The sequence below is a fragment of the Colias philodice genome, chromosome 27, assembly GCF_061535455.1.
Source record: "Colias philodice isolate Cphi_HAF_F1 chromosome 27, ilColPhil1 Martin Lab GWU primary, whole genome shotgun sequence".
Classification (NCBI taxonomy): Eukaryota; Metazoa; Arthropoda; class Insecta; order Lepidoptera; family Pieridae; genus Colias; species Colias philodice.
In genome coordinates this window covers 1,329,497-1,342,057 of record NC_143112.1, presented here as the reverse complement: position 1 = coordinate 1,342,057, position 12,561 = coordinate 1,329,497, and the positions used below count along the sequence as shown (strand labels likewise).

At 32.6% G+C, this 12,561-nt stretch overlaps 3 protein-coding genes across 3 annotated transcripts; 2 read left to right on the top strand and 1 right to left on the bottom strand.

Moving 5' to 3' along the window:
* The first annotated feature begins 2,420 nt into the window (after positions 1–2,420).
* LOC149476479 (uncharacterized) lies at positions 2,421–4,848 on the top strand. The gene is made up of 2 exons (XM_089711715.1): positions 2,421–2,448; positions 3,778–4,848. Exon 2 carries the CDS (start codon positions 3,786–3,788, stop codon positions 4,824–4,826), a length of 1,041 nt encoding a protein of 346 aa, XP_089567841.1. The 5' UTR covers positions 2,421–2,448; positions 3,778–3,785; the 3' UTR covers positions 4,827–4,848.
* Positions 4,849–4,851: 3 nt separating this feature from the next.
* On the bottom strand, positions 4,852–5,912 carry LOC149476478 (uncharacterized). The gene has a single exon (XM_089711717.1). The coding sequence runs from the start codon at positions 5,910–5,912 to the stop codon at positions 4,950–4,952; it is 963 nt and encodes a 320-aa protein (XP_089567843.1). The 3' UTR covers positions 4,852–4,949.
* Positions 5,913–8,920: 3,008 nt separating this feature from the next.
* Positions 8,921–11,527, top strand: LOC149476477 (uncharacterized). Its single transcript, XM_089711803.1, has 2 exons — positions 8,921–9,153; positions 10,687–11,527. The coding sequence occupies exon 2, from the start codon at positions 10,694–10,696 to the stop codon at positions 11,504–11,506; it is 813 nt and encodes a 270-aa protein (XP_089567929.1). The 5' UTR covers positions 8,921–9,153; positions 10,687–10,693; the 3' UTR covers positions 11,507–11,527.
* Positions 11,528–12,561: the final 1,034 nt, after the last annotated feature.

Below are 12,561 nucleotides of genomic sequence, written 5' to 3'. Positions count from 1 at the left end.
CTAATTATGTACTTAAATAAAACATTGACCAAAGCGTACATGGCGACCATCATTTTAATATTTAGTATTGACTTATTGAGCCTATAACCGTGGCGGTACGCGGTACCGTGTGTTAATCGCCTAAGTGTAATGGCTGCCACACACACTACGGTACACCTGACAGGTCCACCTGTACAGGGTCCACCTGTAGGTACAGGTATAGCGCAGGTAGACCCTACGTGTGTGGGAAATGGGAATATACCCGTGCACACGGTAGACCTTAGTGTGTTATTTACATAATATATTTAAGTTAAGATTATGAATTATAATAATAAATAGGTAATTGAAAAGCTAAATCCCTGAACTTTTAAGGGGAAGCGAATTTTATACTATGAATTTTCTTTGACCACACGAGCGCAGCCGCAGGCGGAATACTAGTTTTAACATCCCCTATAAATGGACTATCCTACAGAAATATTAAACAATTCTATACATTACTTTCTACGATTAGCGCATACAATCAAGCCAAAAAACTGTTCAGTTTTGTAAAAAAATATTATGTTAGTATTATTTAAATATTTATTTTTACTTTTAAGTATGTATTATGTAAGCTCCATCGGTTAAATAATATATATAAACAAAAATGACCCACTTCATGAGATAATATAAATATTATGATAATAAACACAAAACATGGTGATGGAAGATGGTAAAACTGTACATTATAGGGCGTGTAGTTGAGAGTCGTAAATTTTTTGTGGTTAGCTATTGTCCTATGGAACCTAAATCTGAAATTTCACTTTGAGGAAACTTTTAGTTTTTGTAAATCGTAAAATTACTAAGTATAGAAAGTTACTCCATCTTGTTTTTGTTACGCATATTTATTGTTTTGCTTTATATGTGTGATAATAAACATATAGGTAGATAAAATTGCCAGCCTAATTTAACAAACATGATATTATCATTTAATAACGATATGGTCCCCTAAGAAAAGAACTTTTTTTTTGTATCTAATTATATCTAGTTAATAAATTCGCAATCATTCAACTTTCAAGATATTTTTTTTAAATAACATGCCGCTTAGACATCCCGTAATGAATATTCATTTATAAATCGTAGTTTCAATTTAAAATGCCACACCGGACATGAAAAAATTATTTTTCATCCCCCTATTTAATGCAAAATTTGCGCCTAATCCATACTAATATTATAAATGCGAAAGTAACTCTGTCTGTCTGTCGACTATTACTCAATCACGCCTAAACTACTGAACCAATTTTCATGAAATTTGGTATGGAGATATTTTGATACCCGAGAAAGGACATAGGCTACTTTTTATCCCGGGAAAATGACGCAATCCCGGAAATCCCACGGGAACGGAAACTATGCGGGTTTTTCTTTGACTGCGCGGGCGAAGCCGCGGGCGGAAACCTAGTAGTTAATAATACGTAATCGATACAAAATAAATTTACTTATAATGTAGATATAAATATATTTCTGATACAAACTCATAAAACAACCTCAAAATAAAAATCAGTGCAGTGATTCCTGCGATTAGTGCGTTCAAACAGACAAACAAATTCTTCAGCTTTATATCGTTAGTGTAGATAAAATAAAATAAATAATAACTAATTATTCCGTCTCGAGCATTTTCTTTAGATAAAGTCCATCTCGTTTGTCAATAAAAAAAATAATCTAGAATTGTAGTGTAGACATAGACTAAGAGCTGATATACAATATTCTTATAGCTATATACATATAGCTATAAGATATAATAATATTTTTTTTGAAGTGAAACTTCTTTAGCGTCTAGAGTAAAATTTCAAGGTCGCGTCATGGCAATACCGTCACATTAGGATTAAGGCGACGATTTTGAGATTTTTGTATCTTGCCAAAGAAGTTTCACTTCACACACGTGTGCTCGGCTCGGCACACACGCTCTTTTTATATATGTATATTTATTTGTTATATATTATATCATTAAAATCCTAATCCTGTCCTAAATCATATTATAATGCGAAAGTAACTCGTTTTGTCTGTCTGTCTCTTCTTCATCTACTACTGAACCGGTTTAATTAATAGATAGAGACCTGAGTAAGGACATAGGATATTATTAGTACCGCAATTCTTACGGGAACGGGAACTACATGGGATACCTACCTACCGTTGTCTATTGGACTATCACTATATTATAAGGCTGTTAGTACAAATAGATGAGTTTTATAACAAATTTGAAATAATTTGTCAACTTTAAAGTATATTTTATTTCAGTAGGTAGGTAGTAGGTACTTAGTTATGCAGTTAACCATGAATATAGTAATATTCAAGTAGTTATGAAGTAGTATTCAATGCACTGCTCTTTGACTAGACTAATTCCAAAAATTTCGGTACATAAACAATAATGATAACCACATTATCTGCCATTTATAAAACGTATTTTACAAAAGATCAACATACCAAAGAGAGACAGTAAGTATATCACATCTTTTTTAATTTATTATTATACATATAAAAGAAAGTGTTTGTTTTTTCGACTATCAGATAAACGGATAAACATTTCTGCATTTCTGATTGCAATCAAAATTCAAATTTGAAATTTGAATTTTGATTTGCATTTTCATCTTCTTCTCTTTCACTGTTTCTAAGTTCAATATAAAGAAAATATTTTTATTATAACTTATACAATATGCATTTATGTTTAACATATTACCTATCTATACTTAATCTACTTATACTATTATTATAAAGATGAAGAGTTTGTTTGATTGTTTGAACGCGCTAATCTCAGGAACTACTGGTCCGATTTGAAAAATTATTTATTCGGCGTTAGATAGCCCATTTATCGAGGAAGGCTATTGGCTATTATCATCACGCTTGTAATTGTAATTATTACAAACTAGCTGTGTTCTGTGGTTTTACCCGCAGTGATGCTGCAAGATATATTAAACCTTATGTAAAGGGATCTTAAATATTAATTTTCAAATTGTGGTACGATAGTTCCTGAGCTTAGCACGTCCAAGCAAGCAAACAAACAAACTCTACAGCTTAATATGTATTGATTTCATAATGGAATGTCGCCCTTGAATCTGTCAGAACAGATAGGATACATAAATAAATAACAATAAATCAATAATTATTTAGTTATTTCTGTAAAGCAAGGTCACTTTATAACTAAGTGGCTCCTGCACAATTAATATTATCAAACATTATCACTGACATTTCACCTTGCAGCCTGCATACGGATCATATACGCATGTAGATAAGTCCTAGTTTTATTATTATGAAATGGTGATAATATTCAATAATTATATTGCAATTTTTTGAGACATTAGGACTCAGAGCATAATTAGGTAACACAATCTTTTAGCAAGAATATGAAAAAAAAATTAGTTGTCTGTAAAGTCGGTTTACTGACGATAGTTGAACGTGTCAACGTCCGATTGTGCTTCTTTGTCGCTCGTTCCGCGCTCTCGCTTGCACTTCAAACCCATGGAACGCCTCAGAGCGAGGTAACGCCGCATGAGTCATGTTTTTTCGTGCGTGCAGCCGGCTCTATCGAATTATAAGACGTTGTCCCGTCAAAAACCGATTGCTAATTTATGCCTTTTCTGAAGCCACTTTTTTTACCACTTTTTGCCTCTTTGTTTACCACTACCAAAATTATGATGATTATCGTTGTAACTAATTTACAAGTCAAAATCCGTTCACACTCAAAAATCACAATCTTCCTTCTTTCGTATTCGAATCAATATTACAGCTGCATTATATCAATATTAAAATTTATATTATCATTTTCAGATTCCACGATGGAGTTAAAAGTTTTTACCGCGCTATTATTACTCGGGTTGGCTTATGCCGCCCCTCCCGCTCGTGACCCTTATCATGTTACGCCTATCAAGAAAGAGTACTTCTCTGACAAATACGTCAAGTATACAGGCCAACACGACATAATCAATATAGTGGTACCCCTAAACGCCATAAATTATAACGCTCTAAACTTCAAAGTAGAAGATTCCAACGCTTCAGATGAAAATCGCCATTTAACCGTATTCTTTACTGAAGTTGATGTTGACGCAAGCGGAAAACGTACGTACCAAGGCTTGTACGTATTAAAAGACGGTGTTGCGAAGAAGATTCTAGAAAATGGAAGAGATGCCACCGCTGCTGTTGATGACAAAAAAACAGTATACTTAGCTGCAAGTGACGGTATATACCTTTACAATGACGAAGACCAATCTGTTAATAAATACGGCTCTCTCACTGATAATATCATATCTATCGCTATAGCTAGCAAAGGCGATGTATTATACATCTTAACTGAAGACAACTCAGTTTACAAAGTCACTGGAAACGGAAACAATAAAGAGAAACTCGAAGATGTTAAAAACGCTGAACAAATTAAACTAGACAATGAAGACAATCTATTCTTCTATACTTCTGACAAAGAAATTTATGTGCGAACATCTGAAGGAATTAAAGAGATCATAGGCCTGCCTATAAACTTTTCCAAGGCTGTACTGGTGAAGCCTCCGATTATTGCTGAAGAGGGTCTCGCAGTTGTTGTTGACAAAGCACTGTTTGTTATTAACAAGAAAGGAGGCAGTGTATTTTACAGTATTATATTTGATTCCGATGCTGTTCCCACTGGTTTCGGTCCAGAAGCAACAATTATCCATTATTACGCATTCAACAAGAAAATTTATGAATTCAATCTGATTGCGTTATTAGAACACAGTGAATTGAACGAATTGAAAAAGTATTTGGGCACCAAAGCCGATAATATAGTGAATCTTGCGACCGAAAAACGTAAAAATAAAGAATTGGAGGTTAAACAAGCTAATATTTAAATAAAACAAGTTAATAACTGAATATTTATTTTATTTCAAAACACCTGAAAACTCCCAAAAGACAACAAAATATAACAATGAGTAAAAATGCAAGAAATTACTTTGATTAACCAAATACTCCTATTACAATGTGTCCTTTGAATCTATCACTGACATGACAATATTCTTTAAATTAATGGACCATCGCGAAGGTACTTTAAACATTGATTTCAGTAACATCTCCAATACATTAAATTCATATATTTTACCATTAATAGCTGCTACTACATACAACATAGAATCAATGCTAAATGCTGATGGTTTTTCCTTTATATGAAAATCTTTTTTCTCACTCGTTCCATTGGAGTATATTATATAGAGAACGCCGTCAGCAAAAAATGTTACACAATTATCCATAATAAATGCAGGTCTTAAGAGTTTTACATCACTAAAGTCACCAGTTACACTTGATAAAAATGATATTAAATCTCCATTTGGTGTTACAACTCTGGGTAATTTGTCTTCACAAGCTAAATAGTAAATATTATTCGAGGTGTCCAAAACGAATTCCAAAGCGCAGATTATTGACGTAATTTTAGTTCTGACCATTCCGTGTTTCTCAAGTTTGTATATTCTGTTTTGTGTCGTTAAATAGAAGATAATATCTGAACCGTTTGCTTTTTGTATTTGGACGATGTCATCACGGAAGGGGCCGAATTTCTTGGCTGATAGGCTGGCTGCGTCATAAACATATACACCGTCTTTAGCACCGAAGTAAATAGCTTTATCGGATCCATAATCTGATGTTGAATCTCTTCCACCTTCGAGGATTTCATACGCAGCCAAACCTTCTAGAACGTAAATACAATGTTCGCCTTCTAAATTTTTGTCGTGAACCGTAAAAAATATCGAAGGAATGTCTGAATGTTGGATGTATGAAATTCCATCAGCTGGTACTAATAGTTTGGTTATGTTATGATTTGTTGTGAAGATGACCTGTTCTTCCGTGAATATTGATGTGTATGGTTTTTGATAGGCCGTGTATAATATATTATGAGGTGCAACTGATGACGTTAAACATGTTAGAATTAGGGTGATACAGCGCATGTTCCTGGAACAAAAATAAATTTCATTATAACTTGAAATTTTAGTTGAGTTTTATTGTATTGAAAAAATACAGTATTTTCAAATGCTACACGCATGCTGATGGTGTTGCTATAGAAATGTGGAAAACGTATGAAAATAGAGTTTTAATATAATAATATTATGTTATTGTTATTAGGTGTTTAACTGGCAAGAAATTATAATTAAAGGTAGATGTAGAGTCTTTGAGATGTGAAATCCTTGGAAATTCATTGGCATTTAGACAACACTAGACCAAAACTTTAATAAGATTTAATGGAAGAAAACCAACGATTTGTTTTGGATATAATAATAATTAATTAATAATGTTTTCTAAACGCAATCGAATTAAACTGTAAGTTAGTGATGTAGGTTAGGTTATATAAAGGAAATTAATTAAAATATACAAAACAATATCGACAATTTCCTTATATCATTTTGAAAATGCAATGAAAACTAAATAAACCAGCAAACAGATTATATAATAGTAAAATTAGCCGTGTTATTTACACGCATGTTCATTTATGCGTGGAGAGACAGTTCCTAATGCGTTTCCATTGTATCACGGTTTCTAGAAATAGATTATAGACGATAATCTACAACTAGATGAAACTAGCGGTCCACCCGATTTCGGTTGTGGTACATGTTTACGTTTTCTCTCCATAAGAACCATCCTCGTACTTTAAGGAATATTATAAAAGAATTGACGAAAGTAAATCGTATAATATAAAAATTATATTATACAAATATATATTCGTATTTCTCAGTACGAATTTCAATTCCGTTTCTATCGATCTTTTGACAAGGTTTTACGAATGGTCTAAGTCCTAAGAAATTTTCTGGTTCTTCTGATTAATTATATTCTAATACTAGTGGTCCGCCCCGGCTTCGCCCGTGGTACATATTTCGCAATAAAAAGTAGCCTATGTCCTTTCTCGAGCATCAAAATATCTCCATACCAAATTTCATGCAAATTGGTTCAGTAGTTTAGGCGTGATTGAGTAACAGACAGACAGACAGAGTTACTTTCGCATTTATAATATTAGTATGGATTCTTTAAAATACATATATTTGCAACAGGTACTTAGTAGTTTAAAAGCGGAAAATATGACAAGAGCACAAAGACAAACTGTATATTATGTATTCTCTTAGTAATATATTACTAAAGATATTACTTTTAATAAGTGCTCAAAAATCTTGTTATAAGCATAATATTTACAACAAGCTTCCGCCCACGACTTTGTACGTGCATCCCCGTTTTTCCCCGTTCCCACAAGAATTTCGAGAAATCCTTTCAGCGGATGCCTACGTCCTAACATCTACCTGCATGCCAAATTTCAGCCCGACACTTCCAGTGGTTTGGGCTGTGCGTTGATAGATCACTATATCAGTCACCTTTGAGTTATATAGATAAACTAGCGACCCGCCCCGGCTTCGCACGGGTGCGATGCTGATACTAAATAAACTACAGGAAAACTGTGAACGTTGTAGGTATATAAAAACATAGCGGCCCGCTCCGTCTTCGCACGGGTATCACTACATAGTATAAAACAAAGTCGATTTCCCTGTCCCTATGTCCCTATGTCCTTATGTCCCTATGTCCCTTTGTACGCTTAAATCTTTGAAACTACGCAACGGATTTTGATGCGGTTTTTTTTAATAGATAGAGTGATTCAAGAGGAAGGTTTATATGTATAATAAGATCCATTAAGTAGTGGAGAAGTACTGTTATTTTTTAGGTTTCTAATGTGATGTCGTAAAAAATTACATTCATTCCGCTTACATTGCAAACGCAGGCTGAACCCTACGAGTTTTATCAAAATAATGTACTAAGTATTATACACATTGAAAAGGTCTACAGAAAAGTCCGCGATGGTATATGTCTATCTCTTATGGATAACCCACAATAACTTTTTTTTGTCATTTACTTTTTACGACAAATAATGGCTAATTTTCGAAGCGATTTTAACCAATACAGCATTAATCCTTAACCAATTAAATACCATGGATACATTGTTCGTTTAATATAGATCTATATGGCCCTTTACACCGTATGATTTAAGTGAATATTTTCGAAGATATTACAGATTTAAAAATTGCGGGACGTAGCGTTTGCGGCGGTACCGGCCGGCCGCCAGGCTATCTATACGAAGTCGGAGCGGGCCGCTATGTTTTTATATACAACGTTCACAGTTTTTCTGTAGTGTATTTAGTATCAGCGTTGCACCCGTGCGAAGCCGGGGCGGGTCGCTAGTAAAATATATAGCCGGGCGGCCGGCCGGTACCGCCGCAAATGCTACGTCCCGCAATTTTTAAATCTGTAATATCTTCGAAAATATTCACTTAAATCATACGGTGTAAAGGCCCATATAGATCTATATTAAATGAACAATGTATTGAAGTTATTTAATTGGTTAAGGATTAATGCTGTATTGGTTAAAATCGCATCGAAAATTAGCCATTATTTGTCGTAAAAAGTAAATGACAAAAAAAAGTTATTGTGGGTTATCCATAAGAGATAGACATATACCATCGCGGACTTTTCTGTAGACCTTTTTAATGTGTATAATACTTAGTACATTATTTTGATAAAACTCGTAGGGTTCAGCCTGCGTTTGCAATGTAAGCGGAAAAAATGTAATTTTTTACGACATCACATTAGAAACCTCAAAAATAACAGTACTTCTCCACTATTAAATGGATGTTATTATACATATAAACCATCCTCTTGAAACACTCTATCTATTAAAAAAAACCGCATCAAAATCCGTTGCGTAGTTTCAAAGATTTAAGCGTAGAAAGGGACATAGGGACATAGGGACAGGGAAAGCGACTTTGTTTTATACTATGTAGTGATTATACGCTCCCACAAATACTTTGTGAAATAAAAACAATAACAAATAACTAACATCTATTTCTATTCGTATGATAATGGAAACACTATCTATATTTCCTTCCTTCCTATATAACAACATATATTGAACTTCCATTGCTAATCTTATTTCATACTCGATACATACAAATACGAACATTCAAAATTATTTATTATTTATTTAAATACTAAAAAATACCAATAAAGAAGTTTAAAAACCTTGGTTTACAGTGATTTTTCTATTTATTCCTCAATTTGGTCCAAATTGATAAAGTGCGTTGAACTCCAGTCATATTTTGTAAAACAACATCAGTTTCAATTTGTTGAAATATCAAACGATTGTGTGCAGAACATGTAAGTAATTGCATGTAATTTATAATAATTACATTAATTGATAAAATTATTTATTATTAAACTAGATATTATTGCCCTACTAACATTATTAAGTGTTATTAATTTTCAATATTTTATTTCTTCATGGTCACAATTTAAATTTAAAAACTTATTTTCGGGAGGGTTAATGTAATTTCTTCGGTACATTTTTGGGATATCAAAAAAAGACATAATAATATAGAATCTAGATAATAATTTCAAACATAATTTAATATTGATTTTGCACTGGTTGCTTATTATTTTGTTTTTTTGATAGTCTAACCTGCATGAATTTTACGAAATCAAGTTAATATTATATAATATTATTCAAGTAATCAAATTTCATGTAAAATTAAACAAGCTGTCGATTCTAGGTTATTTTTGTCTATTTTAAGTAACAGTAACAAAAGACATTATGTACTTAATCAGAAACTTATTTTTTAACCTACCTAATAGTTTAACTTTGAATAACAGTTTTACTCATAATTTGTTTGTAACTAGTATTAAAAGAAATATTTATTCAAAAAGAACTATCATTATTGTAGTGTAAAATTAAAAAAATAAAGATTCGACTAACATTCGTCTATCCGTCTATTGCTATGGTGTTCTCACAGAATTAAAATGGTGAACGGTTTATCTGCGTGAAAAGTTCTATCCTATATCCTTCAGCCGTTTATGATTACAGATTATGCGAATACAACAATAATTAACTATAATAAATTTGAAAACAACGGAAGACTCAAAAACAAATTAATCATGATAATAACATAACTCGAACATGTATTAATTATTGTTTTACACATGGTTTTACATGAAAAATATGATAAACAATATGTTATTTGTTTACATAAGTGTATCATTTCTCTGTTAACCCCAGATAACTTTCCTATTCCTGTATGAAGTGACCTCAAAAGTACATTCACAACAAGAATATATTTAACTAGCTTACCGCCCGCGGCTTCGCCCGCTTGGTTTAAAACCTAATAAATTATATACTAACACCTTCCTCTTAAATCACTCTATCTATTAAAAAAAACCGCATCAAAATCCGTTGCGTAGTTTTAAAGATTTAAGCATACAAAGGGACAGAGAAAGCGACTTTGCTTAATACTATGTACTTATGTAGTGATTAAATTGGTAAAAATGATAAATTTACAATTATTGTGAAATAAACATATCTTTTGTTAAAGGAACTTATTGTGTCGTGTTGATTTATTACACATGTTTATTATTGTTCGCACTTAATTTTAACAAGACAGTAATATCGTGAAAATTTATTGGTTAAATAATTCAATTACAATTCATTGAAAACATATTACGCTATGAAATGTACAATTTTGATTATCTCTTGAGTAACTTTTTTCGTCAGAAAATTATTCAGAATTTCTCAATAGTTCATATTTTCAAAAAAAATATTTGATAGCAGTTGCAGTCACCAGACAACATTTACACTCAATACAATTTACATTCAATACTTAAAAATTATATATTGCTAATATCACTATTGATTTTCAGATCAAAAATGCTGCTATTATTCCTACTAATCTCATCAGCGGTAGCCGACCAATGTTCACATGTGTTCGACAATACAAAATACTCAAAATCAACAATATTAACCATGAAAGGTTTACCAACCAATTTAGTCTACGATCCACTCAGCAAAGATCTTCTTTTCACGTTAATAGATCTAGAAACGCTACAAAACGATGAAATACAGACCAAAATGGATCAGTACATATTACGAGGTGGTCAGCCAATTCTAATTGACAATGTAAATGGCCAAGCAGCTGCTGTGGATGTAAGAAATAATCGAGTTTACATTGCTAGCGATGATGGCCTTCATATACTGAATGGTACAGATCGAGCCAATTTCATAGGCATGAAAGACGAAGACATAGTGCAGCTGTTCAAACCTAGAAACTCTGATAACTTATACGCAGTATTGTTCCCTGATAATGAAGTATACAAAATCGATGAAAATACAGAGAAACACCGTGTTGAAAACGTGCCCTGTGCGTTTATAATGGCTGTAGATTCAGATGAAAATATATTTTACGAATGTGATTCCAAATTTATTAAAGTTTTACTAAAAGACTTTCAAGAATCGATCGAATTTGTTGGTATTCCCAAAAATGCAGCTAGAGCAATAGCAGTCGATGATAATGGCAGAGTTATTTTAGCAGCAAATGACGGTCTCTACTGGTTAAAACCTGATAATATCATTCCTAAGAAATTAATGAATTTAGATTATGTACCGGCTGGTGTTACATTTAATGGTAATAATATGTATGTATCTACGACAGGTGTTATTTACGAATATGAAATGTGCCAATAATTAAACGAATTTAACAGAAAATATGAGTTAACCTTATTGATCACCTACCTCTTTTTTAATCATTTCTATCCTATCCTTCCTAATCCTATCCTACTAATATTATATATGCTAAAGTTTGTGAGGATGTGTGTGTGTTTGTTACTCTTTCACGCAAATACTACTGAACCGATTACAATGAAATTTAGCACACATATAGAGGGTAACTTGGATTAACACATAGGATAGCTTTTATCCCGGAAACCCTACGGGAACGGGAACTATGCAGGTTTTTCTTTGAAAACGCGGGCGGGCGGAAAGCTAGTACATCATAAAATAACTTTTAATACCTGAAAATCATGAAAGGAGTACCTAACTAAATCTTTATAGTTTTAGCTAGTTGGTTAGCTAAACTGACCGAACTAATATTTTATATCCTTACCTGTGTAATGTCTTATTCAATACTATTATCAAAACACTTATTCTTTCACAAAGGGCTCGTCAATCAATGAAGACTGAAATGTTATTATTATAAAAGAAGGCCCTTTTTTCTGTTCGCTAGATATGTGATCATAACATTACCATTATTATAATTACGTAACAATTTCTAGTAATTCACCAATAGTAATTTATACAGCATGTTCTCTTTTATTTTTCATACATATTATAATAGTTTTCTTAAGAGAAATAAATTCTTGTCTAAGGCAGAACATGAACACACTTTAATCTCAACAAAAAACATAAATTATATAAAAAAAAAACCGCTGACTCTGCAAACGTTATTCTGTTTGACGACTCATATCACATATAGACTACAGGTCCATGTTGAAAAAATTATGAGTCATTTGAACCACCAGGTGACCTATCTAGAACGATATAAGAGCATAAAATTTATATATAGAGCATAAAATAGCAGATTCAGCACTATGCCGTCACTTGTAAGCTGTCCACCTGAGTGCAGATGAGAATTCGAAAGTACAGCTAGAGAATTTTTCCCCTTGTCTCCATGATTTTTGTACGGCGTTGCGGAAGCAGTATAGAAATAGTATGACACAGGTGCCGTACAAAATCAAATGACC

Bases quoted from the DNA above. Each gene is read 5' to 3' on its own strand.
- LOC149476479 (XM_089711715.1), top strand. From the start codon at position 3,786: ATGGAGTTAAAAGTTTTTACCGCGCTATTATTACTCGGGTTGGCTTAT.
- LOC149476478 (XM_089711717.1), bottom strand. From the start codon at position 5,912: ATGCGCTGTATCACCCTAATTCTAACATGTTTAACGTCATCAGTTGCA.
- LOC149476477 (XM_089711803.1), top strand. From the start codon at position 10,694: ATGCTGCTATTATTCCTACTAATCTCATCAGCGGTAGCCGACCAATGT.